The sequence below is a fragment of the Nycticebus coucang genome, chromosome 4, assembly GCF_027406575.1.
Source record: "Nycticebus coucang isolate mNycCou1 chromosome 4, mNycCou1.pri, whole genome shotgun sequence".
In the NCBI taxonomy this organism is placed as follows: domain Eukaryota; kingdom Metazoa; phylum Chordata; class Mammalia; order Primates; family Lorisidae; genus Nycticebus; species Nycticebus coucang.
The window spans coordinates 42,620,724-42,648,022 of NC_069783.1; the positions used below are offsets into that span (position 1 = coordinate 42,620,724).

Sequence of the window (27,299 nt, forward strand, 5' to 3'; positions counted from 1 at the left end):
AGCAGCCCTTCCACAGCAGCCTCCTGAGTGGCTGGGCTTATTGCCATGCACTACCATGCTTGGCTAAGTTTTAAAAAACAGTTTTATTAAAAAGATCTCGACTTTGGGTGGCGCCCAGAGCTCAGAGGGTAGGGCAACGGCCACATACACTGAGGCTGGCGCTTTGAACCCGGCCAGGGCCAGTTAAAAACAACAATGAGGGCGGCGCCTGTGGCTCAGTTGGTACGATGCCGGCCCCATATACCGAGGGTGGCGGGTTCAAAACCAGCCCTGGCTGAACTGCAACCAAAAAATAGCTGGGCGTTGTGGCAGGCGCCTGTAGTCCCAGCTACTCGGGAGGCTGAGGCAAGAGAATCGCTTAAGCCCAGGAGTTGGAGGTTGCTGTGAGCTGTGTGATGCCATGGCACTCTATGGAGGGTGATAAAGTGAGACTCTGTCTCTTAAAAAAAAAAAAAAGAAAAACAACAATGACAACTGCAACAACAACAATAGCCAGGTGTTGTGGCAGGTGCCTGTAGTCCCAGGTACTTGGGAAGCTGAGGCAAGAGAATCGCTTGAGCCCCAGAGTTTGAGGTTGCTGTGAGCTGTGATGTCACAGCACTCTACTGAGGGTGACATAATAATACTCTGTCTCAAAAAAAGAAAAGATCTCAGCTTTGTTGGCCACGCTGGTCTTTAATCTTTGGGTTTAGCACTCCTCCTACCTTGGCCTCCCAGAGGGCTGGGGTTGCAGGTATGAACTATTATGCCCTGGTCTGAAATAATCAATTTTAAAATGTCAGGCTAGTTACTTTTAGTTCAAGATGGATTTTTTTTTTTCAGAAACATGTTTTTCATTTCTGGACTTCATGAAAACTTTATACTGATGATGTAAGAGTGATTTGTCTCCAGAAAACTGAAGAGGCATAAAGGGAAGGGCCTTTTCAGTTGCTATTTAACAACTATTGAAGTACATTCAGACTTGATGTTTAGGTGATGATAGTCAGTATGTAGAAATAGAAGCAACATCGTAGAAATCATACATGCCTAAGGTGTAAATTACTTAGCCATGAACTTCTTGAAATTATCTTTCAGTTAATTTTCCAGAAGGATCTATATTTTATAACTCTAAAATCTAATGGAAATTTTATACATATTAGGAATTGTTGAACAATGTTCATGCCATTGTTACAAAATGGAAAATGATTAGAAGAATCTAGATTTCTAAAAATTCAAAGTGTTAATTCTGTTTATTCATAAAACTGCTTTAAAAAACATTATTGGTATTATAATGATGCTTAGATCTCAAATATTGATGATATACTTTAAATTTTTTATTTAAAAATTTTGATATATGCACATACGTGTAGTCATACAACTAAATACAGTATTTCTGATATTCAGTAAAGAAAATTTTGGTTGTTTCATTAAGGAATGAAATGAGTTTAGGCCAATTTGGAAATACTGATTTTCCAGATATGGAGAATCTTGTTACATATTCATGATGATTTTCCTTCCAAAGCTTGAGTCTGTGGAGTTAGCTTTTGTGAAGTCTCCTGAAGACCAGACCTTCATTGCCTTCAGACTTTATTCTTACTGATTTAGGAGGCAGAGGCAGAAGTTCTTTAAGGCCTGCCTGGCTTTTTGACTGTGTCATGAGGTTTCTGAAAGGGTGCAAGTCTCAAGTAAGCAATGTCTGCCTAAACTCTGATCATAATGACTGAGAAGACGAGGATGGGTATAGTATCTCTTGAGTTGGCAGATCTGTCAAACACCTGTTATCATCTCCATTGATAGAGCTTATCATCTCTTAGTCTTTTTAAACAAAAAAATCATTCTGAGAACAGTTACATTGGTTCTAAGAAACTCAAAGTAATACACCTGTAGAAAAAGTAATGAGAAGATTTTTTTTACTTTATGTAATCTACTAGAATGGCATATAGGCTGTGCTACCTTTTTAATATAGTTTGTGAGGGTGCGATCAAAAGATAGCAGTAAAATATACTCTTTTTTATTAAATCATAGCTCTGTTTAATAATGCATTTATGGGGTACAGTGTGCTGGTTTTAGAACAATTGAAATACTTAGAACAAACTGGTTAAGGTAGCCTTCACCATACTTTCTTAATTATTGTATTAAGACATTTATACTCTACACTTAGTAGATTTGACATGTATTCTTTTTTTCTTCTTCTTCTTCTTCTTTTGCAGTTTTTGGCTGGGGCTGGGTTTGAACCCACCACCTCCGGCATATGGGGCCGGCACTCTGCTCCTTTGAGCCACAGGCACTGCCCGACATGTATTCTTATATTAGGTGTTTTCACTGCCCTATGAAGACTCTGAAACTGTGATTCTGTATAGCAGTCTTATATCTTTAAAAGTTACCATATAAATTATAGTTTCATCTCATTTATCCGCTTACATTCCACTCCTGATTCTGTATTCTCAGAACAGTTTTTGGTAGTTGTTCATTTTAGCTTCTTAGGTATCCTACTAAACAACATCTTCAGCTGTGTTAAATTCTACAGAATTGTAGCATTGCTCTGATACAGGTTAGGTGGAAAAAATTTCATGTGTATTTGGGAGGATGCATTTTGAACCTCTGTCTTTCTGGAGATGTGAAACCTTGGGTAGGAAGTAAAGGATTTAATATGTAGGAAGGTATCTTCATATCTCATACTGTGGAATGGTGGTAGGTAGGAATAGTTAACACAGAATTAAAAATTCAAAAATAATTACAGATCTGCACATACCTAGACACCTTGTTTTTCAAGTTGTATTTTAAATAGTCCTTTGGAATAAAAGTGAGTATGTTGAATATATTACATTTTGAATGATTAAACTGTGATTGCTTAAAGTAATTAACTGTTCTGTAGTAAAGAATATAAAGTTGGTAGATTGTAGAAATAAAATTTTTTCTTTTTCTTTCTTTAATATACAGGGAAGTAGAGATAACATGAGTATTGTACTAGTTTGCTTTTCAAATGCCCCCAAGGTCTCAGAAGAAGCAGTGAGAAAAGATTTAGAGTTGGATAAGCACTTGGAATCACGGGTTGAAGGTAAGAAAGATGCTTTTTCTTTCTTTCTTTTTTTATTTAGAAGGAAAGTAAAAATATTCTTCCTTATCGAATGATTATTTTAAAATTTCCATAGGTAAAATAAGTATTTTGAGATAAGGCTTTAAAAAACATCTGTGTGCCTAAGATTTGCTGTCTTGGACCAATATGTGGGAATTTATTGGTAGGGAGAAATTGAATATATCTGTTAATACCACCAAAGAGAATTCTTTTCCTGATTAAATTCCTAGTTATGAGTGAAGAACCCAGGGAAATTTGCCTCTGGTTATTATGAACACCAACTGTTGTAATTTCACTAATTCTCCCTTCCTATGTTAATCATTGGAGTTCATTGGCTCAGCGCCTGGGGCTCAAGCGGCTGAGGCACCTGCCGCATACACCTGAGCTGGCGGGTTCGAATCTGGCCCAGCCCACCAAACGACAATGACTGCTGCAACCAAGAAATAGACGGGCATTGTGGCAGGCACCTGTAGTCCCAGCTACTTGGGAGGCAGAAGCAGGAGAATCTCTTGAACCCAGGAGTTGGAGGTTGCTGTGAGCTGCGATGCCTTGGCACTCTACCCAGGGTGATAGCTTGAGGGTTTGTCTAGAAAAAAAATAATAGTAATAAAATAAAATAAAAATCATTGGAGTTCATTACCATATCTTTTTCATTTTGTTGATAGTTAGCATTGATGTTTCAAAAGATGATTGATTTTACTTATTTTTAACCTTTCATTTTGTAATAATTTTAAACAGAAGCGTTGCAAAAATACTACAAAGAGCTCCCATGTACTTGTAGAATCCTTTACCTATATTCCTCATTTGTTTGTTATCAATCATGTTTGCCTTATCTCTATATATACTTTCTCTAACTTTCTCATATTTTCTACCCCCATATTACTAATCTTTTTCCTAAAAAAACTGAGAGTAAATCACAAATATGATATCCTAGTACCCCTTAATATAACAGAGATGGTCTCTACATAAAACTATAGTACATCTATCAAAATTAGGAAATTAACATTAATAACAATGTTATTATATAACCCACAGATACTGTTCAGATTGCCCTTATAATCCTAGTAATGTCATTTGTAGGTGCAGTATCTAGTCTAGAGCATGTGCTATTTAGCTGTTATGCCTCTTTAGTCTCCCTCAGTTTAAAAGTTCTGTCTTTTCCTGTTTTTGCTGGCCAGATTTGTTAAAGGAGCAGGTTAATTAATTTGTAGAATGTCCAAGTTGGGTGGCAAATGTTTCCTTTTCATAAGATTTAGGTTATATATTGGCAGGAGTACCAGAAAAATGATTCTAGATTCTTAGTGTATCATATCAGGAAGCATGTGATGTTGATTTGTCTTGTTGTTGACTTACAATGTTAACATTTTTATGACTTGTTTTCTTTTTCATGTTTCTCTCCTGAAATTAATAATTATAATTGTTATACCTGATAAGCACTTAATAAATGTTATACTTAATAAGCAGTCTATGGGGAGATACTTAGAGATTCTATTCCTCATCAAGTTTTCAGCAACCAGTTTTAGCCTCTATTGTTGTTTGTTGCCTGAATACAGTTGCTACTATAGTAATAACCAAATGGTGGTTTTCTGATTCATTCATTCCTTTTATATGTTAGGTAGCATTTTACTGAAAGGAAAAATTTTCTCTTCTATTCATTTATTTAATTATATGAGCATGAACTCACAGATTGCTGTCATATTCATTGTATTATAAACTGTTAATACATTATTGATGTTTATATTGTCCTAGCTTAAGCCAGTGGGAGCCTCTTCAAACTTGCAATATAGTATCTTTGTAATCTGTCCCCATAGTTCTTAGAACACTTCCTACTTTCTGCCATAATCAAGTGTTCCCAGGCTTATCTTTATTTTCTCTGCATAATTCTTTACTGGGCCATTTTCCTTTTCTTTTAGGGGAGAATAGTATTTAGGAACTGAGACTTGGGCTATTAGGTTATTTCTGTTCTCAGGTTCTCTAAGAGAAGAGAACACAAACACTTACATCATATATTTCTTTCTATCTTTATCCATTCATCAATCATGTATTTATTTAATGTTCCCACTAGTATTTCCAACTGAATAATACCATAGCATTTATTCTAGTTTTCTTTCTTTGCATATTTGTAATTCCATTCTCCTACGGTGAGAAACTTGGCTCCTATTAATCAGTCAAAGAAATCTTCCCTCACTGCTAACCTTCATGCAGATGCCTTCCTCACTCCACACTGTCTTTGACAATCCCTTCTAGGTTGCCACACACCAGTGCTAAAGCTTTCGTTACTATGCTTAAGCTGGATCCTGCTGCCCCTGTTCTCCCTCCAATCCCTGGAAGACTTAATTTGCTTAACTAAGCAAAACTAAAGGTTTGGGGTTAAATTATTCAGGAATGACAAGAGGGCAGAAGCTGGTCTGTTTACCTTAAATATAATTGCTGATATGTCTGGGTTTAAATCTATCATCTTTCTACGAATTCAATATTGAATTTGACCTGTTGCGAGTTATATTTTGTCCAAGTAGCCACGGTAATTGGTGAGAGTTTTGAAATGTAAAAGTTTGTGATTTCAGGGCGGCGCCTATGGCTCAGTGAGTAGGGCGCCGGCCCCATATGCCCAGGATGGCGGGTTCAAACCCAGCCCCGGCTGAAATGCAACAAAAAAATAGCCGGGCGTTGTGGCGGGAGTCTGTAATCCCAGCTTTTCTGGAGGCTGAGGCAAGAGAATCGCCTAAGCCCAAGAGTTAGAGGTTGCTGTGAACCGTGTGACGCCACAGCACTCTACCCAAGGGTGGTACAGTGAGACTCTGTCTCTACAAAAAAAAAAAAAGTTTGTGATTTCAAATGTGTATTAGCATAGAAAAACTCCACTCTTTTGCAAATTTGAGAAGGAGAATTAATCTTTTTTACCTTTACAGTTGTCTAGCTACACACTTGAAACAATGTGCTTAAAGTGTTTTCTTTTTTATTCTTTTTTTGGGGGGGTGTGTGTGTACAGTTTCCTCAATTCTAAATGAATCCTGCTTTTAGGTTTCAGGAATTTTTAGTTCCAGTGAGCCGTACTTTTTTAAGGTGATGGAAAGATGAGAAACGTGGGAAGACTTTGAAAACCATACCAGAGACACTTACATTTCTGCTAATAATATGTAATATAATTATTAAGAGGAGCTTTTATAGGAGTTGTTAGAGATTTTCTGAGAAACTGTAGTATATTAGGGTGGCAGATTGATGCCTGTAGTTTATCAGATGGCGGGAGGAATTTTTTTGGTGTCATTTTTCCTCATGATAAAGAAACTGGGTAGTTTTTATTTTAGGAAGTGCTCTCCCGTTTGGTTAGCTACTTGTTAATATGATCTTATCCAACTTGTTTGACCTTTCAAGGCTCCAGTTTCTTTATTCCAACTTTAAAGTAGAGGTTGTTTTAAAAAATTGTTAAAGAAAAAAGCTTATTTATGATACTTGTTGAAGATGGTGAAGCAGACTTTTTTTCAAAGGCTATGGAGAAAGATTTAGAGATCAATACAGTGGGCTTCTGCAGTAGCAGAGAGATTGTCCTTAATCTGGAGTCCACAAGGGTAAGTGGGAATTTATAACCAGGGAGCAGAGTAGGGGATCAAAGATTGCTAAGAGGAAACTTCAAGATAAGGGCTAAAGTGACTTGATAGGATTTTGCTCAGGGCAAGCCAGGGTGATAAGATATCCTGGTGGTCAGATTAGCAAGGGTGGGGACTTCCGGATAAACTGATTTAGCAGCATTCTTGCTCAGCCTGGATTCTGCAAGGACAGAGGAGACCCAAGGTCAGCCTAGTCAGAAGAACTCAAGAGTCTTACTAAGATTTTGGTCCAAGGATATTCTTTGGTATGGTTTGTATTTTTTTCAAAGTATATGCTATTCAGTAGAGATAAAAAATATATAATGTCATGGTCTTTGGTGCCTGTAGCAAATAATTTAATCATTATCACTCAGTCAGAAGACTTTAAAATACTTCGCAAGGTAGCCAGTACAAATCACTTTGAGTTGATACTTAAAATGTAATTTCTTTTTTATAAGGCAGTGTTCTTTGGGGTGTTATATTTTAATTCAAGTTTTAAATCATGTAATAATATTAGATTTTGAGGTAAAAGAATTCTGGTGTGTGGGTTGGGCAAGTCTGTGTATGTGCTTTTGTTAATGAGAGTGGTCAGGTTCAAGAGGTATGGTGTTAAACGGAATAGTATTTCACCTAAACTATTATATTTCGTGAGTGCTTTCTACATGTAATTTTGACTCATTGTTTGTTGAGTATGTGTGTCACCAAAGATACAGCAAAAAACAAAACAAGTCTCATAGAGTTTATGTTCTAGTAGAGACCAATATTTTTTTTTTGAGTAGGAGAGAAATAAAAGAGAATAACAAGCAATATTGGTTAGGAAGGTCTCTATGAGGAGTGTCATTTAAGCAGACACTTAAATATGGAAAGTGATTATTTCAGGGATGAGCATTCGGGGCAAAGAGAACAGCAAAGGCTGAGGTGGGAATGTGCTTAGTGAGTGTGGCTAGGTTAGAATGAGCTAATAGAGAAGTGGAAGAACATTAAAAGATGTTGCTAGGAAGCACGTGATGTCTGGTTCTGTAGACCAAAATGAGGACTTTGGACTTTATTCAGATCGTGATAGGAGGCAGTGGCTTACCTGTCCTGTATGAGTTCAGGAGTTCAAGACTAGCCTGAGCAAGAGTGGGACCCCTCCCTGGCTGTACAAAAAATACAAAAGTTAGCCTTGAAGTCCCAGCTACTCAGGAAGTCCCAGCTGAGGCAGGAGGATCACTGGCGCCCAGGAATTTGAGAATGCAGTGAGCTGTGATGATGTCAGGGGGACAAAGTGAGATGGTCTCAAAAAAAAACATTCTGATAGGGATTTGTTGGAAGATTTTGAGCACAGGACTGACATGCTCTGACTTTTTGTCAAAAGATTCCTCTTAATTGCTGTGTGGACAGAAGAGTGTAAAGAGGGCACAAGAGAAGAAGCCAGATTAGAAAACGTGTTAATGCGGGTGGCAAATGATGGTGGTGAATTAGACTGGAACAGCAGTAATGGAGGGGTGTGAAAATTGGTTGGTAATATGCAGGACTGCAGTGCTTCTCAGCTGGGGGAGATTTTGTTCCCAGGGAACAAGTGGCAATGTCTTGAGACATTTTTGTTTTCACAACTGAGAGAGTACTACTGGCCTCGAATGAGTAGAGGACAGGAATGCTGCTTAACCTTCTGCAGCGTGCAGGACAGCCCCTACAACAGGAAATTGTCTAAATTGTCAGTGTTGTAGAGGTTGAGAAATGCTATTACAAGTCTATGGTAGAAAATTATAGTTCTGTATCTTTCATGAAACCCACGTCAATGATACAGTAAGCATCATGTTTACGGGAGTATATAGCATGACTACAGTGTATGTCATGTATATGGGAGTATCAGAGAAAGATTTGAGGAACTAATACATAAAGTTGAAACCTGAAAGGCAAAACATCTTGTATGTTCAACATGCAAAGGGCTTGGTTGGATTGGCATAAGAACTGTTCCAAACCAAGGAAAAGAATACATGGGAAGATCTAGAAGCAGAAGGCTGCTTTGAATAGAGGAGCCTTTGAAGATGAGGGACTAGGGCAGGGTGGAAAGAGATGAATGTTAAAGTAAGAGTGAGCCTTACTCCTAGGCTCTTGCTTTGTCACAAGGTAGTTAGGGACATAGGATATATATCCTTATGGAGTTTGATGTTATAGTGAACTATGATGACACTGTGGCACTCTGCCTGGCAACAGAGCAAGATTCTGTTGCCCAGGCTAGAGAGCCATGGCCTCGGCCTTGCTCACAGCCACCTCAAACTCTTGGGTTCAAGAGATCGCCCTGCCTCAGCCTCCCAAGTTGCTAGGACTACAGGCACCTGCCACCATGCCTGGCTAATTTTTCTATTTTTAGTAGAGATGGGGTGTCACTCTTGCTCAGGCTGATCTTGAATTCTGAGCTCAAGCCATCCACCTGCCTTGGGCTCCCAGAGTACTAGGATTACAGGCATTAGTCATCTCGTCCAGCCCCACCTGTCCTTTAGTTAGCAGCCTTTCAATGTAGTTAATTCAATTTTGTGCCTTAGAAAATTGCCAATAACTAAAAGCATGGAGTTTGAAGTTCACTTGGGAGTAGGTAAAACCATAAATACATAAACCATAAATACAATAATGTCATGGACATATGGTACTAAGTTTTTATACTTTCTTGCTCCAAGTAGTTCATCGCTATGTATTTTTATAGTTTTAAGGATATATGTCCCTAATTGTGTCCCCTAATTCCCTTGTGAGTTCTTTAGGGATAGGATACTTCTTTTGAATTTTGCATACTGGCCTGGATTTTGAGAGCCTCTGAAGGCGCTGCTTTTTTGTAGTCTTAAAAGTATGCACTCATTGTTTTTTGAGAAGTTTCTATCTTGCCAGTGTCTAAATAATCATGCTTTAAAAAATCTGTTTCCATAAATTGTAAATAGAAATGGAAAGTATAAAATTTTTTGTTTGGCTCTAAGCAAGTGAGATATTTATTTTCCTTTTCTCTTTTAAATAAATTATTGTAGAACCTAACTACAATGTATAGGTATTGAAAAACCCGTAAAGTAATTTTTTAATCCCTCCCCTTCCTTATAATTCTTATCCAGCTTTTGCTTTTATTTACCTTTATTTATGAATTAATAACTTTTATGTTAGTATTTTTCCATATAGCTGTTACTGTTTTCATAAAGACCATTTTTAGTGATTATAAACTATTTCACTCAGTAGCTGCACCAACATTTTGTTAACTTCCCTTGTTGTTGGATATTGAACTCATTACAGTTTTTGTTTTTTTGAATAATACTGGAATGAACATATGTATGCAACCTTTTCCCTCCCCACATAACATTTTGGTCAACAAGTAACTTTTTGTTACTTTAAAAAAATTCCTTGTGTGTTGATGGTAATAGTTGGTTTTTATATTTTAAAGTAAGTACTACCAAATAGTACCCCCTTTTTTTCACTTCTTTGTAAGTACTGAGTTATCACATTAATTTAGGAACTTTTTTAAAAAACCCACAGAGATTATGGAGAAGTCTGGTGAGGAAGGAATGCCTGATCTTGCCCATGTCATGCGCATCTTGTCTGCAGAAAATATCCCTAATTTGCCTCCTGGGGGAGGTCTTGCTGGCAAGTAAGTAGAACAAAAAGAGCTAATTTTGAGCTCATTTATAATTAGTAGTTAAATAATTTGGAGTAAGAAAACTGAAATCAGAAGCAAATCAATTATCTCAAGACAAAATGGGTTAATGTTTCTTGTACTGGAGAAGAACTCTAAAACTTCATTGGAAAAAAGATTTTTTAAAAAAGAATCTATTTATCGGCTGAGCGCCTGTGGCTCAAGCGGCTGAGGCACCAACCACATACACCTGAGCTGGCGGGTTCAAATCCAGCCTGGGCCCGCCAAACAACAATGATGGCTGCAACCAAAAAATAGCCGGGCGTTGTGGTGGGTGCCTGTAGTCCCAGCTACTTGGGAGGCAGAGGCGAGAGACTCGCTTGAGCCCAGGAGTTGGAGATTGCTGTGAGCTGTGATGCACTCTATCCAGGGCAACAACTTGAGGCTCTGTCTCAAAAAAAAAAAAAAAAAAAAGAATTATTTATCATACCTTTGAGGATGAAAGTGGTTATTTCCTTGCCAAATGAGAACAGATAAATTGTGCAAAATCAAATTCTGAAAATGAAATGTAGAAACTGTGTTCTTGGCGAGTATTGAGTGTGGCAGTTAATTTTTTAGTGTAGTCATGATGAAGTATTGAAATACTCACAAGCTTAACATTGTACATAATTTAAGAAAACTAAAACATTGTTTTTTTTAGGCGCAATGTTATTGAAGCTGTTTATAGTAGACTGAATCCACATAGAGAAAGCGATGGGGTAAGTTTTATTTCATTTCCTAACATTTTAAGTAATTTTACAGTATTAATACTAGATATGAATACATTCACGTAATAAATTATAGCCTATAATAAATTACTGCTGCTGTTTAAAAGGATCAGTTAAAATTGAAGGAAATGTATTAAAATAGAGGTAGAGATAAAATTTTGTTTGTGGTTAGCTTTATTGTCACTTCATAGGCATCACCGTTTTGTTTGGGCTATCTTTATTTCCTTCCTGTATGTCTGCTTTTTCTTCTCTTCCCTTAACTTTGAGGCAACAATGTGCTTTTAAATATCTCACTTTCTCCTCTAGCAGGCTGCTACCTTCACCAGAAGTTAGTGATAGTGAGTTATTAACGACCAAACTTTCCAGTGTCCCTGTGCCCAGTTGGAATACTGAGGATAATTTCCTTCTAGTATTACTGTCATGGGTATATGAGTGTTGAACCGAGCTAACCATTTCTGTTGCACCCTGCTGCACTGTGTCTGAGCAAAATTCTTTATTTACCCTCTTACTTTTATTATGCTATCCTTAGAAATGCTGATGAGCTGTCAGCTGCTTGTGTAGGAAGGAAAGAAGGAAGTTTGTTTTAGTACTGGTACTAGGGGACAAAAGAGTGATGTTGTTTTTAGTTGCACTCGATTTCAAAGTTAGCAGTTCATATTTGTATTTTTTCATAAAATTTTCAAGTTTTTGGACATCTAAAAATAAATGACTTAATTTTGCACAAATATACTTCAAGAGCTGCAAGGGAGCCAAACTTAGAAGTGAAACTCATTAGGAGGAAATTGTCCCACTATAAATCTCCAGTTCGTTGTGGCAGGTTAAGAGAGATAATAAGTAGTAGCTGTTGGCTACAAATTATGTTTCATCTCAACTGCATTGTTTCTCAGGATTTGTTATTGCATAACAATATAATATAATTTCTTTAAGTGTAAAAGTATCCTGGCATAAAGGAAAATTTCACAATTAATAGTTTTAGTGAGTTGAAAGTGATACAGTATATTGCTAATAACTGAATTTATATCTTGGCCTAGAGCAATGATTCTGAGTCTTTTTTTGCAGCAGTTACCTCGAAGTATAAAGAATTCTATCCAAAACTGTGAAAATTAATTAAAAAATAAAGATATATCACGATACATTAAGAGACACCCTCAGTCAAACAAATGAGTATAGGATGTTGGCATAACTAAAAAGCTGGTGATTTGGAAGGTGGAGAGAGGAGAATTTTAACCTCTTCACGTGGTACCCATCACCTTGCTTAGAGGAAATAAGTCCTCAGAAGTTAGCTCATTATTAACCACAGAAGTACTCTCATTTCCTCAGGTGTTTAGAAACTTAACCCTTGCTGAATTTTTTGTTCCTCAAGAAAATCTCCAACCTAGATTTTTTAAATTTAAACCCCAAGTTTCTGTTTAATATATACTAATGCTGATGCCAGAGGTGGTGGGTTCAAACCCAGCCCCAGCCAAAAATTGCAAAAAAAAAAAAAGAAAAAAAATTTATGTACAGGAATAAATAGGCAACAGAACCATGGAACTGGGGGTAGTGATCAGTATATAAACCTTGCCTTAAATAAGATTCTTATATGGACATATAAAATTAGGATATATAAATACTTAAGTACCTTTGTATATAAGCCTTTTATTAACATCAGCAGGTCAAACATTGACAGTGTACCGTGTAGTGAATTGATGGAGGGAGGGAGAGGGGCATGAGCTCAGTGCAGCTTAGCTTAAACTGTAGTTATAAACACACAAGTTAAATGACAAAAATATTTCTCATATTAACAAATGACAAAATACAAATGTGATCATTGCTGTGTGAATTGTATAGTGATTGCTATGAAAGTTCAGCTAAGTAACAGAAGTTAGCTTCTCAGGGAAAAGATGATTTGAATGGCAGAAATGAGAGAAACATTTCAAGTGGATGAGAGAGGCAAGAACAAAGTATAAGTATTTTTGAAAGAAAGAATATCTTTTTGGCTAGAGTAGATAACTTGTTGGGAAAATTATCAATTTAGTTTGCAGAGGTATTTGCTAAGAGACTGGCTTTTTGAACTTCAGAGTAAGGGACCACCATATGTTGGGAGCATAATAATGATAGACTCAAAGGAATATCTGGCATTTTAATCAGTTATAAACATTTGCAATATTTATTTAAAGAGATGGTGAATTCAAGTATTTGTGAAATAATTGCAGAGATGAAATGGTAAGTATAAACTCATTCTTAGTAGATAAATATGTGGATTAGAGAAACTGTCCTATTTACTATAAAAACTGACTTTGTAGCCCAGAATTCCATTTTAGGAAACCTTACCATACCCTGTCAGAATAATCACTACCTTAGAAAAATGTTGAACCGTAATCACAAGTAGCAGAAATGTGCTAAAAATACTAAAGAATGAGAAAGATCAAAGAAAATATAGACAATTAAATTCTTAGCTCTTAATTTGACGCACGGTAACAACTGTTAGACACAGATGTTCTGCGTACATACTCTTCAATTAATTAGAAGGAGGTTTGAATGCATAAAAATGTAGAAGAGGTTTACTGTGTTTTGTTGTAAGTTGTTATATGGGTTAGGCAGGGCTCTGTAATTATATTTCCTCCCTTTTTCTAAAATACTAGTTTGTGTTTGAGAACTAGAATATCAATTCTCTGAGATCTGGAACTTCATCTGATTAATTTATGCCTGTAGTCTAAACATCTACAATAGCCCTGGTACCATGTATATGTTGAGAGCTTGGTGAAACTCAGTGAATAGGAAATATTTGCATTTATTTATTTATTTATAGTAGTTTGCTTAAGACTGTCCTTAATTCACATATTTACAAATTCTGTTGAGGTTGCTCATTGGTACAAAAATCTATATTTTTAGAGCTTTATCTTTGTCTTGCAAAAATGTTTCATTCTTCCCTCAAAAAAGGCTCGTAGTGCTTTTAAAAGTTGATAATTTTTTCAAAGGTAAAGAGAGAACTTGGTATTTACCCACCTCCTACTGTGCCAAACTCTTTGCTCACGCACGTGTGTACACACACACACATGCATCATAGGTAATCTTCTCAACACCCTTCTTTTATACAACAGACTTAGAATCAGAGAGAATCATAGCTCGCCCAGGTCACAAAGGTAAATCATGCAGCCAGAATTTGAATTGGGTTGACTCTAAACTCTGTACGCTATTCCACACCACCTCTCTAAGGTATTTAGAGATCATGTATGTCTGTACCCCATCTCTGTCTACCATCCAAAGGAAGCACTTTGAGTTCTTTTATGAATCTCATGTTTAATAGTCTTACGATACTCTATTTTTAATGAGGAATATTTTGTAAAGTTGTTGAAACTAAACAAGTGAAGTGTAGCTTCATTTAAATATACATTTTCTTTTTAATCCCAATCCAAAGACTTCTTAAGGCAATTGGAATTTTGAGAAGGAGAAAAATAGGACACATTAGACTCTTTGAAGTCCAAAAGAATTTCCATATTCTGTTTTCACAGAATTTTGTGTTCAGTCTTCTTTTCTTTCTTTCTTCTTCTTTTTTTTTTTTTTTTAAGAGACAGAGTCTCACTTTATCACCCTCAGTACAGTGATGTGGCATCACAGCTCACAGCAACCTCCAGCTCTTGGGCTTAGGCGATTCTCTTGCCTCAGCCTCCTGAGTAGCCAGGACCACAGGCGCCCACCACAACGCCCTGCTATTTTTTTGTTGCACTTTGGCCGGGGCTGGGTTTGAACCCGCCACCCACGGTATATGGGGCCGGTGCCCTACCCACTGAGCCACAGGAACCGCCTGCAGTCTTCTTTTCTATTTTACTCCAAACAGATCAGTGCTATAGTCAGAGCTGCTGTTATTTTTCTTTTCATAAACATAACATTTATTCAGGAAATGCAGTTATTAGAGTTCTTGATATTTCAATGATCATTCCACATTATAACATATTCACAACACGTATTCTTTTACATCTACAAGACATGCTGACGCTCTTTTCAGATAAGCCATAACCATTTCTTCTATGAAATGCTATGTTACATTTTTATATCAGAGTTTTTAGTGAATATTAGGTTTTTCTAAGTTGCTTCATGTTTATTTTTTATTCATTTGTCAAAGCATGCCTGAAGACAGATCTAGTTCACTAAATTTAGTCACTTTTCAAAAATATGATTGGACTACACTTCTCTTAGCTATGTGATTTTGACCATTTAAATGATTCTGCCTAAAATTATTTCAAATTCATTAAATTTTACATGCCCTTTCAAATAACATCTAATTTATTATCTTCATTCTTATTAGTCATTGTTAATTATATTACATGAAGTTAAATTTGAGGAGTTTTTATTTCCAAAAATTTTTATGGCTGAAACTCAGGGGATAGGACTCCACAAGAAACAAATTTTTACCAGCATTCTTTACTTTTTCTCCACTGTTTTAACTAATTATTTGAAGAACTTTGCTGACAGGAGTTATGTTTTAAAAAATAAATATATTGCTATAATTAATTTTAGCTGGTTAAATTTTACTTTTTAAATGTGCTTAGCCTCCCACCCCCATGTGCTTTCCACTTAATTTATCTGCATTCTTTTGTCTTATTTGGTGTAAGCCAGTATTTTCATAGAGATTTGATTTATTTTTTTAACCAAGATTTGAGAGATTTCATTTTTAAGCTGTTATCCTGTTTCCCTGAAAATAAGACATCCTCTGAAAATAAGACCCACTTACAGGAAAGATAAGACGTCCCCTGAAAATAAGACCTAGCGCATCTTTGGGAGCACACCTTAAAATAAGACACTGTCTTATTTTCAGGGAAACAGGGTAGCTGAGCTGACAGTTGAACCTTGGAAATAAAAACTGAGGAGGGGGCGGTGCCTGTGGCTCAGTCGGTAAGGCGCCAGCCCCATATACCGAGGGTGGCGGGTTCAAAGCCCGCCCCGGCTGAACTGCAACCAAAAAATAGCTGGGCGTTGTGGCAGGCGCCTATAGTCCCAGCTACTCGGGAGGCTGAGGCAAGAGAATCGCTTAAGCCCAGGAGTTGGAGGTTGCTGTGAGCTATGTGATGCCACGTCACTCTACTGAGGGCCATAAAGTGAGACTCTGTCTCTACAAGAAAAAAAAAAAAACTGAGGAGGAAAAGTCCTAATTTCTCATCTCAACAACTTCCTTAAATTTATTATACAGAGTAATTTTAAAATTTCATCTATTATGATTTTTTAATCAACATAACTAATGTCCTATAATTTTATTAATCTTACCTATATCAAGGAAATGCCTTATAGATGTCAGTATGAAATACACTGTGGTATAATTCTATAGTAATTGTCAACCAATACTTCTTTAATAAGTGTCTATTTATATGGGGCACTTCCTATGCAAAAACTTACCATAATGTATTGAATAGAATATTCAGATGGACATTGGTGTCATTTACACCTATACACAAGTCTGAGCTGTCATTTGCCAGTATTGTCACCTTGACAGTGAGCTTTATTTTCTTCACTTGTGAAAATGACAGTTATAACACTTCATAGAATACCTTTGATGAGTAAATAAGATCATGTATAAAAAGTTAATAGCACAAACATTAATTTTCCCTGGGTGGTGGGAGGATATAGAAAGGAATATGAAATTATCTTTACTCTCATAGACATTCCAGTCTCATTGGAGAGACTTGTGAACAGTTGCAAGGTAGATTTAATTGCTATAATAGATATGTCAAAGAAGGTGTCAACTGTAAGAGTTCAGGTAAAGAAAGTTCAGGAACCTAGATGATAGCTTCATCTTCTAGTATTAATGGAAGCCCATGAGAGAGTTATGTAATACTATTTTGAAAAATCAAATGTAACAGCTGACAGATTTCAACTATACATTGTCAAGCACAATGGGAAGATGTAATTTGCCATAGGGTTAAATGATTTATAAATGTCCTTAGCTAAAGGTCTTTTCTTTTCAGTGACTCTCTGATGGTAGCCACTGTGAAATTTCTGTATTTGATTTTCTGGTTTGGTTTTAAAGTGTCTTTTAAGAAGCAACTACTCTTCCCCAGCTATCACTACTGTAATAATGTGTCAGTTGGAGAGTGAGTGGTGCTTAATCTGTTGAACCCACCCAAATTGATCTAAATATAAGAATAGAATAAATAACCTTTGATCCAACTTTATCAATAAGTCCAACTCTAAGTATAGTTATAGTGCTTAGTCTGTATATCAGTGATTCTCAGCCCTGGTTGTATATAAGAAATGCCTGTCAGGGTTTTATTTATTTATTTATTTATTTTTTGTAGAGACAGAGTCTCACTGTACCGCCCTCGGGTAGAGTGCCTTGGCATCACAGGGCTCACAGCAACCTCTAACTCTTGGGCTTACGCGATTCTCTTGCCTCAGGCCTGTCAGGGTTTTAAAAGAAACCTCAGATCCACCAAATCTGTATAATTTGAGATGGAATTTTGGCATCTGTTATAATCCACAGGTGCTTCCTGATAGGAAACCAGGGTTGATAATCACTTCTGTGTGTAAGTCGATTACTTGTTTGATGCAAATTTTGTTTAAATGTCATACAAAAAATTTTAATTGAAAAGATAGTTTTGTCTGTTTAGGTATTTTTGTGGGGAGGATGGTGTCATAGGCCCTCCATTAAAGAGGCCTTTGTGTGGCTTAGTGCTCATTGTTCAGTAGTCAGGACACCGGCCACATACCTGGGTGGGCGGGTTTGAACCTGGCCCAGGCCTGCTAAACAACGATGACAACTGCAACCAAAAAAAAAAAAAAGAAAAAATAGCTGGGTGTTATGGCGGGTGCTTGTAGTTCCAGCTATTTGGGAGGCTGAGGCAAGAAAATTGCCTAAGCCCGAGAGTTTGAGGTTGCTGTGAACTGTGACGCCACAGCTCTCTACTGTGGATGACATGGTGAGACTCTATCTCAAGAAAAAAATCTTTGTGATATAAAGTAGAAAATTTCCTCTTGGAAAACCCAATTAAAGACTGACAAGGTTTATGATTAGAGTACAACTATCACATTGTTATATCTTAACCCTTCCTGAATAGATCAAAATGAGAAACTTTATTTAAAGGAACATGTTTTTTTATTTATGGGGGGAAGAGGGCAATAGGAAAAAAGTCTTAAAAAACAGCACATTTTATTGTATTCTCTCCACATAACAAATTTGCAAATTAAGTGAAAAAGGCAGTTAATATGCTTGTTGTAGAAAATTGGGAGATTCAAAGGAAATAAAGTATCTAGAATTCCCCTATTATCATTACATTGCTATATTTTCTTTGTTTTCAGAAACTTTATATATCCTAAACTGAACCAGATATACAGACTTCACATACCCTCTAAAACATAGGCTGTGCAGTTATATCTCTTGCTTTTTGTCATGAGGATACTTTTTTTTTTTTTTTTTTTTTGTAGAGACAGAGTCTCACTGTACCGCCCTCGGGTAGAGTGCCGTGGTGTCACACGGCTCACAGCAACCTCTAACTCTTGGGCTTCCGGGATTCTCTTGCCTCAGCCTCCCGAGTAGCTGGGACTACAGGCGCCCACCACAACACCCGGCTATTTTTTTGTTGCAGTTTGGCCGGGGCTAGGTTTGAACCCGCCACCCTCGGCATATGGGGCCGGCGCCCTACTCACTGAGCCACAGGCGCCGCCCATGAGGATGCTTTTTAACAATAGCATTCATGGCTGGGTGTGGTGGCTCAATGCCTATAATCCTAGCACTTTTGGAGGATTTCTAGAGGCCTGGAGTTTGAGACGAGCTTGAATAACATAGTGAGACTTCATCTCTGTGAAATAGAAAAATTAGCTGAGCATGGTGGTATGCACTGGTAGTACTATCCTAGCTACTGGCTGAGGCAGGAGGATCACTTGAGCCCAGGAGTTTAAGGTTGGCAGTGAGTTATTAACAATGCCACTCCAGCCTGAGCAATAGAGCAAGACCCCGTCTTCCCTCTGGCCTCCAAATTTGTATTCATGCGCTTATTTTTTTTTTTTTAATAAACATTGCAGTTTATTATGTGATTTTTATTAGTGTTATTTTGTTGTGCAATTATAGAGTAATAGTCTCCAAAGGGGGTTAAGAGTTTGTGTCAGATCATCTTTATTGGTAACTTTTTTTGTATTTCATTTTCTCAACATTTTTTGATGAAAACTTCCAAACATACATAAAAGTGAAACAGCATGTTGAACAGCTGTATAACTTCTACCTATTTTCAAGAGTTGTTAACATTTGCCATGGTTCCTTTCTCTCTCTTTATCTATGTGTGCACATATGTGCTGTTTTATTCTTGTCTGAACTCTTTGAAAACAAATTGCAGACATCATAGTATTTTACCTTTAACCATTTCACCATGCTTCTCTTAACAATGAGGACATTTTTCTACATAATCATATTAACATTATCATACCTAAGAAAATGAATAATAAATTTTACAATGCCATCTAATACTGAGCCCAGGTTTCCCCACTTGTCCCCAGAATGACTGTTATAATTGTTATTTTTAAATGATGGTATAGTTAGGCAAGTCATCAGTCAAGCATATAAAACAGATCTTTAATAAAGCCCCCCCACTTTCTTTTTTCCCCCTTGACACTGGCTTTGAAGACTCTGAGCCCCCTTTTTTAGTATGTCTGACATTCTGGCTTCTGTTATGCTTGTTTTCTCATGGTATTCTTTAACTTGATCTTCTATTCTCTGTTTTTCTGTAAATGAGAATTAGTTTTATTACATTCATATTAAACATTTTTGGCAGGAAAACAGGAGATTACTATATAATGCACATAGTGTAAGATTATCTTGAATTTAGTCTATCAGCTTAACTGTGATCAACTTTTGTTGACAAAATTAAATAATTATACTTATAGAAGCCTGCAGATTTTGAGTAGTTTGAGTACTTTACTATCCATGCAACATTTAAAATGATTTGCCTACTTTTACCTAGATATTTTTATTAACATATTTAAAACAAAAATAAAATTTTTATCCATGAAATATTTAAAAACTTCCCAAACCTACAGTTTATATAGTTTTATATTTCATATCTCCTCTCCTACTTATTACTATGCAGCAGAAATGATGAAGAAACTGTTTTGATGGCCTGCTTTTCTGTCCTTTTCCTACCTCTTTGAACACTAATTTCCTTTTGCACTCAATCATTTACAGTCATTACTGTTTTTTAAAGTAAGTCAGTTTTAGGAAATGCTTGTGTTGCTGTTGAATGCTAAAAGCAGAGTAAGTTTCAGATTAAACTTCAAACAACAATGTAAAATAAGACATAAACTAGTCAGTGGTGATTTGCCAAAAATACCAAGATGTTACAATCAAGTTTTTATTAATTGACACAGGTAAGAATGGATACTTATTTAATAAAATGTTCTTCTGCTTTGACTATATTACTTATGGTAGAGAAATTAGTGTTTTGTTGTAATATGTTACAAAATACATGTCATATCCTAGTTTGTCTACTGACACTGGGGTCTTGAATCTTAAAAAAAGGCCTCCGATGAAGCAGAGGAAAGTGGATCACAGGGAAAATTGGTGGAAGCACTCAGGCAAATGAGAATTAATCATAGGGGAAACTACCGACAACTTCTGGAGGAGATGCTGACTAGTTACAGGCTAGCTAAAGTAGAGGGAGAAGAAAGCCCTGCTGAACCAGCTGCTACAGCTACTTCTGCGAACAGTGATGCTGGAAACCCAGTGACAATGCAGGAAAGCCATACTGAATCAGAAAGTGGTCTTGCTGAATTAGACAGCTCTAAAGAAGATGCAGGGACAAAGATGAGTGGTGAAAAAATATGACTTTCCTTTTTGGTAATATTTTTGTGATCTTTGATGGTTTTTCTTAGGAAGTATGATGTATGCACTTATATAACCATTTTGTTATTTGAATCTTGAACTAGTTTTATTATATTCAGATAGCCTTGTTTTTAAAAAGGCCTTTGCATACACCTTTATGAGATAGTTTAAAATTGACTATTTATAGTACTTTGAATTTAATGAAATGATATGTCACTTCACATTGTATACCAGAAATTAGGCTACCAGTTATTAAAGTCAGTAGTTAAATTCATACTAGCTAGAATTAGAGATTAATTTATATTGTGAAAAAAATTGTTAATGTAGAATTATACTGCTTCATATGATTTTACATATTAGTACACTCAATAGCTTTGTAATAAATTTGTGTTTTCTTTAATAATTTTAATTCTTTAAAGAATGGCTGATACTGGCCTGTAATTTATCTTTCAAGGTTGCTAATTTCTGTGTTGTTTAATTTGTTCATATTTTACATCTTTGTAGTTTTATTTTTAGAAGTTGTGAGATATTAGATGTGTGGTTATTTTTCCTTTCTCTGTATTCTTTATGAAACATAACTTTTGAAAAAAACCTGTGTATTACTCATACAGCTTTGGTTTGTATATTCTGTATAGCCTAACTACACACATCAAAATGTATGTCAACCGAGTGTTTAGAATGAAATTATAAGTGTTTAAGTCCAAATAAAGCATGTGATGTGGAATAATCTATGCATGTTGTAATTATTTTTAAATTAATTTTTTTTAAAGCAACCAGGTTTGGTATATTAGAAAAATACCCATTACAAAGTGGCCAGGTGTGGTGGCTCATGCCTGTAATCCCAGCACTTTGGGAGGCCAGGGTGGGAGGATCGCTTGAGTCCAGGAGTTTGAGGTTATAGCAAGCTGTGGTCACTGTACTCCAGCCTGGGCTGGATCCAGTTACATTTGATATATGTAAAATTTAGCACACTTTTGGCTTAGCTTTTTTTCATTAACAAAAAGGAAAATGTTTAATATAAAAATACATGCCTTGCATACTCAAAGTAAATCTATTCTGTTTCTTATTCCCTTTCATGATACAAAATGTTAATCTTTAGGCAATAGGAGCATACAAATACATGTGAGAAAATTGCTACAGTGAGCATTTTAAAGATTGCAATGTTGTTGATTTTGTTACAAGTTTTTATCAGTTATTAATAAATGCAAAAATTATGGACTATTTTTAAGATAGTGGCAGGTATGAGTTTTATTTTGTTAAAAGGGATTTTTAAATTCTATATGGCTGTTGGTCACATGGGGGGGAAACGTTTTTAAACAATTTGTGATTGCAGAACACTAATGTTTTATATCATGCGCCTAAAGTTGATTAAGTTACCATAAGTTGAAACATTGGAATCTTTGGATGTTATAGCTGATGTTTTGATCTATTTTTCCAATGCCAGAATATTTTTAAATGGTTTGGGAAAGGAAGGCATTTGGTGAGGAGGTGAGAAAAAAAATCCCCAACCCAGTTATCTATCTATGTTAGATAGATACATGTGTACACGCACAATATCCAATACACAACATCTCTGTAAAAGTACCTTTTCTGACAAACAAAGGAAGGTAATTTGCTCATCTGATTTTGTTTTCTTTTGAAATTCAGTCCAGTTTGGAAGTGGTATAGGTAAATAATAATATTCTTCCTTTTCTCTTCCTGTAGGGTGCTGGAGATCTAGAAGACCCATGGTAGCCTTAAAAACCTTCTAAAATGCTTTTGATTCTGAAAATTGGGGGAAAAAAACTTTAAATCACAATTTTCTTCAATACAAAGGGAAAATATTCTTGTGGATTCCCAACGTTTTGTGATATGAGCAGAAAATCATTAGCATTTTCCATCATTTGTTCATATTTGTGTTTTCTGATAATTGCCACTCGTAGCATTGCCTGTACTACAGTATTTTTTGCCAACCTCAGACATACTGGTTACATCTGTATTGAACTTTTGGCCCTAGAAACCACCTGTGGAGTCATTTCACCACAAATCAACAAATGTTGTCTGAGGTGCATGGGAATATAGTTAGCTATACTCTGAAGATACATTTAAAAAAAAAAACAAAACATACAACATATAAGCATGTAAGAGTAAAGAATTGTATGATAGTTCCTTTTTCACCAAGTTGAAAGCCTTTTGCAGCTCTGTGGCTTGGAATTTCATTTGAGCAATTTACTATAGGATATGTATTTATTATTAATTGTTATTTAATTTTATTCCACCAATTTTACCTGTATTACCAAACTGGGTTCTCCAATAATGTCCAAATTGTAATGTTGCCTTGCTTCAAGATAAAGTGTATTTGGCAATAATATTATCAATTCTTAAAAATTTTAATGCATGTCTCTACTACATCCTTCAGTTCTCACTAGAAAATCTTTCAAAACCAAATGGATTAATTTATGGCTATTTATAATTTGCTTTGACATCTCACTGCTGCAAATTTTTTTAAAAGATGAGATTTGCCTTTATAATGTAAATTGTGATTTTTGTTTTACATGTGGGTTTCTATAGTTTTAATTTTTTTCAGCTTTTAAGATACAAGTTTTATGTAATTTGGTATTATTTTTAATCGTTTATTTTAAAAGCTCAGAATATCACATTGAAATTACTATAAATACATGTAAAATTATCTATTTTAGATCTAAGGAAATATTACAGAGATATTTTCATGGGTTCAGTAACTTTTTGTTTTATTACATTGGGCACGGTACAGAGTGGCTGTCACATAAGGTACTTGAAGATTATTAGTTTAATTCTATTTTTACAATAACCTTGAATTCTTCTGAGTTGTGCATGTATTAAATTCAATTAATGCTGAACATAAAGAGTATTTATCTAAAAAGTTACTGGGGTAGGAGAAGTAATGAATGTATCCATTTGCACATGGTTTACATGTTGTGGATGCTTTGTAAACATTTTCCTATATGTTCAAATTGTGTTTCCGCAGGATGTAATTGCCCTTGTGTATAGTTAAAATGAGTCATCATCTGGTCCTGTGTGAAAGGGAATTCATGGTATTTTCTGTAACATTTTCCTGAAGCTGTTTCTGGAGAGCCACACATTCGAATACAGATAGCTTTTCTGATCGTTTGATTTATTGTGCACCTGGTTTTTGGTCTAAAAGGAATTATTGCCACAATATATTTTATTTATTCTTTAGATTTTAGCCTTGTAAGTTAAAGTGCTTTACATGATGATGTTAAAAGCTATTTGTCCCTTTACTGGTGTGTGTGGGGGGTTTGTTAAGAGATAGGGAATGAAGAATGCAAAATGGTTTATTGTTCAAACTGTCCACTCTGATCCAACCCTGTACTGATAACACTTTCCAATATGATATTGTGATGTTTCATACAATGCAGTGAACATAACCAACTTGTTACCTAAATAAAGAATTGATAAAAACAGTGTGACAAATTGCTATTTGGTATGATTTTTAAAAATAATTTTGAATGTTACTTTAAACATTTATGTGGTTAGCATACTTGTGAAAATTTAACTACAAAGAGGAATTAACCAGATTGTGTAGGACAGTAGTAGTTAATGCCTTATCCATTCCAAAAACACTTTTTGTACTACCCTTTTTTTTTCCTGCAGTTTTTTTTGGCCAGGGCTGGGTTTGAACCCACCACCTCCAGCACATGGGGCCGGCACCCTACTCCTTGAGCCACAGGTGCCGCGTTTGTACTCACTTTTTAAAAAACTATCTTTTTCACGAGGGTTAGTGGCCTTTGGAATACAAATAATGTGTGAGTTAGTGAAAGAAAACCCCATGTGCAGTGTTTACTCATCTGAATTCCCTAGCCTGCCTATTCTAAAAGATTTTGGTCTTAAGATTCATTTATGCTCTTAAAAACTGAATATCCCTGAGACACCTGCTTTCATGTGTCATAGCTACTGACATTTAGTCTTAGAAGTGAAAACTGAAAAATAATATGTGCTATTTAACTCATTTAGAAAACAAAATGATTACATGTTAACATAAAATCACTTTATGAAGAATAGTTATTTTCCAAATTAAAAAAAACAGCGTAAAAGTGGCACTAGTTTTCATTTTTGTAAACCTTTTAATGTTGGGCTATAGTCTAATATGTTTCCACATTCAATCTGTTGCAATATGGCATGATGGTCAAAGTATTTTTTGAATAAATTGTTCTCACAAAGATATTTGGAAAAGAAAGGAGTATGTTATGGCTTCAGTTAATTGTGGATATCAAAACTTGACATCTAGTAGTTTCTGGAAGGTTACTTACAATGTTAAATCTGAAACTTTATTGAAAGACTTTTTGTAGTTTATCACATTAAAGTTCATTGGATCTGTGATGCATTTTGAGTGGAACTTCTACCTGTGCATGATTTTGTAACATCATGAATTGGTCATTTGGAAAATGCTGATTCACTTAATTATGCAGTTCTTCTGAATACTGACACGTTATTAGCAATGATTAAATTTTTTTTGATAATATAACTGATCTTGTCAGAAAAATCTTTTAAGGCCAGGTGTGATGACTCATACCTATAATCCTAGCACTTTGGGAGGTGGAGACTCCAGGATTACTTGAGCCCAGGAATTGAAGAGCAGCCAGCCTTGGCTACATGGAGAGACCCTGGCTTTACAATAATCTAATTCATTTGGTGTTACTATCTTAATTTGTGCTAAAGGCTTACAATTCTACCCCTGGTTTCATTTGCACAATTACTGCAAATGTTAATATGTTGAAAAAGACTTAAGTGTTATAAAAATAGTTTTGACTTCATGGACCTCCTTGAAAGGTTCTTTGGGCCTCCCAGACTTTCAGAACTGCTGCCCCAGTCCATTTGGACAGCTTTGGAGTGTGATAATTTATTCTACATTCCACAATATAATAGTGAGTCTTAAGGTAGATAGGGCAGATATGAAATTTCCTGGAGGAAGGTGGTAGAGAATGGTAACACTGGAACTTTGAAGGCAAGATTAAACAAGGTGAAGTTTCAGTTTTTTTTAATTTATTTTTGTTTATTTATTTATTTGGAGGGGTGAGATCTTTAATGTTATATTTTACCCCCAGAAAATTTTTCTATGCATTTGAACTTGAGGAAACCCATGATTTAAGGTTAAACTTAGCAATAGAGTTTAATTTTCTTATGACATACATTCATTCTTTAAGGCATCTTCAATTATTAGTCTGCTATATATATTGGTACAGTAATCTCCCTGTTTCTGGTACCCACAGGGATTGGTAGATTTCTGGATAAATATAGTTTCTGGGTGCTTGAGAGTTACTATTACTGTTACTCTGCATGGCTGAGGTGGGTGGATGGATTGCTTGAGCTCTGCTGTTGAAGACCAGCATGAGCAATAGTGATGCCCTGTCTACTAAAAATAGAAAACAACAACTGACAGGGATTGCTTGGGGTTGCTGTGAGCTATGATGCTACAGTACTCCAGGGCTGCAGAAGGAGACTCAGTCTCAAAGGAAAAAAAAATAGGCCTAACTAGTTCTTTTCCATACTATATCATAAACTCTGTATTGACTTGATATTAACATTGAAGTACACTAATTGAAAGCAAATTAAGGCCAAGACAGACTTCACTTACTGTAACACAGTTTTACTGTATTATGAAGCAGCTTTGTAAATGCAGTGTACAATTTTAGTTATATGGCAGTCAGTACACTTTAACTTCACTACCATATTTAATTTCAAATAACACATTAAAACTTAACCAGTATGGAGAACATATGGGAGCTTTGGCTACTGATGGCACACTTAAGTTTAAACTGATTTTGAGGGGGGATCTTTTGCTGGTTGCTTAAGTTCCAGATAATGGGGAGTTTACTGTATTTATTTGAAAAGATCTCATTCTTGGCAGCGCCCATAGCTCAGTGGGTAGGGCGCCGACCACATACACCAAGCCTGGCGGGTTTGAACTCGGCCCAGGCCAGCTCAAACAACAATGACAACTGCAACAACAACAAAAATGGCCGGGTGTTGTGGCAGGCACCTATAGTCCCAGGTACTTGGGAGGCTGAGGCAAGAGAATCGCTTAAGCCCAAGAGTTTGAGGTTGCTGTAAATCGTGACACCATAGCACTCTACCCAGAGCTAAAAAAAATCTCATTCTGTATTCAATTTTTACATTCATATTTTAAATATATTTTGCTACAACTGAGGTATCTCATCAGGCCATTTAAATACGAGACTTTGACTTTTTTTTTTAACATTAATGAAGTGGATAACAGTTATGTTGTGTTAGGGTTTTCAATTTTCTGGACATTCAGTAGGGCTGAAGAAAGGTTCTGTGGAGGTATAACTTTTAAAAAAAAATGTGCACTTGGCTGCGTGTGGTGGCTCACTCCTATAATCCTAGCACTTTGGGAGGCCGAGGTGAGAGGATTGCTTGAGGCTGGGAATCTGAGGCCAGCCGGAGCTGTGCTAAGCAAGTGTTTATTTTTGCCCACAGTTTTGGTGATTTGTGTGTTACACTGGTTTAGAAGTAAAAC

General features: G+C 35.9%; 1 protein-coding gene across 3 annotated transcripts in view; it reads left to right on the forward strand.

Moving 5' to 3' along the window:
• The window catches only part of PPM1B (protein phosphatase, Mg2+/Mn2+ dependent 1B), an 89,530-nt gene that overhangs the window by 55,322 nt on the left and 6,909 nt on the right, over positions 1-27,299 (forward strand). Inside the window, exons 3-6 of one of the 3 annotated variants that reach the window (XM_053588970.1) lie at positions 2,920-3,037; positions 10,135-10,246; positions 10,932-10,989; positions 22,487-24,223. In XM_053588970.1, coding sequence (XP_053444945.1) covers positions 2,920-3,037; positions 10,135-10,246; positions 10,932-10,989; positions 22,487-22,516 — 318 coding nt within the window. In that variant the 3' untranslated portion in view covers positions 22,517-24,223. Of the gene's footprint in view, positions 1-2,919; positions 3,038-10,134; positions 10,247-10,931; positions 10,990-20,479; positions 21,514-22,486; positions 24,224-27,299 lie in introns of those variants that run through there. The other 2 variants (XM_053588967.1, XM_053588969.1) reach the window with 2 other exon arrangements.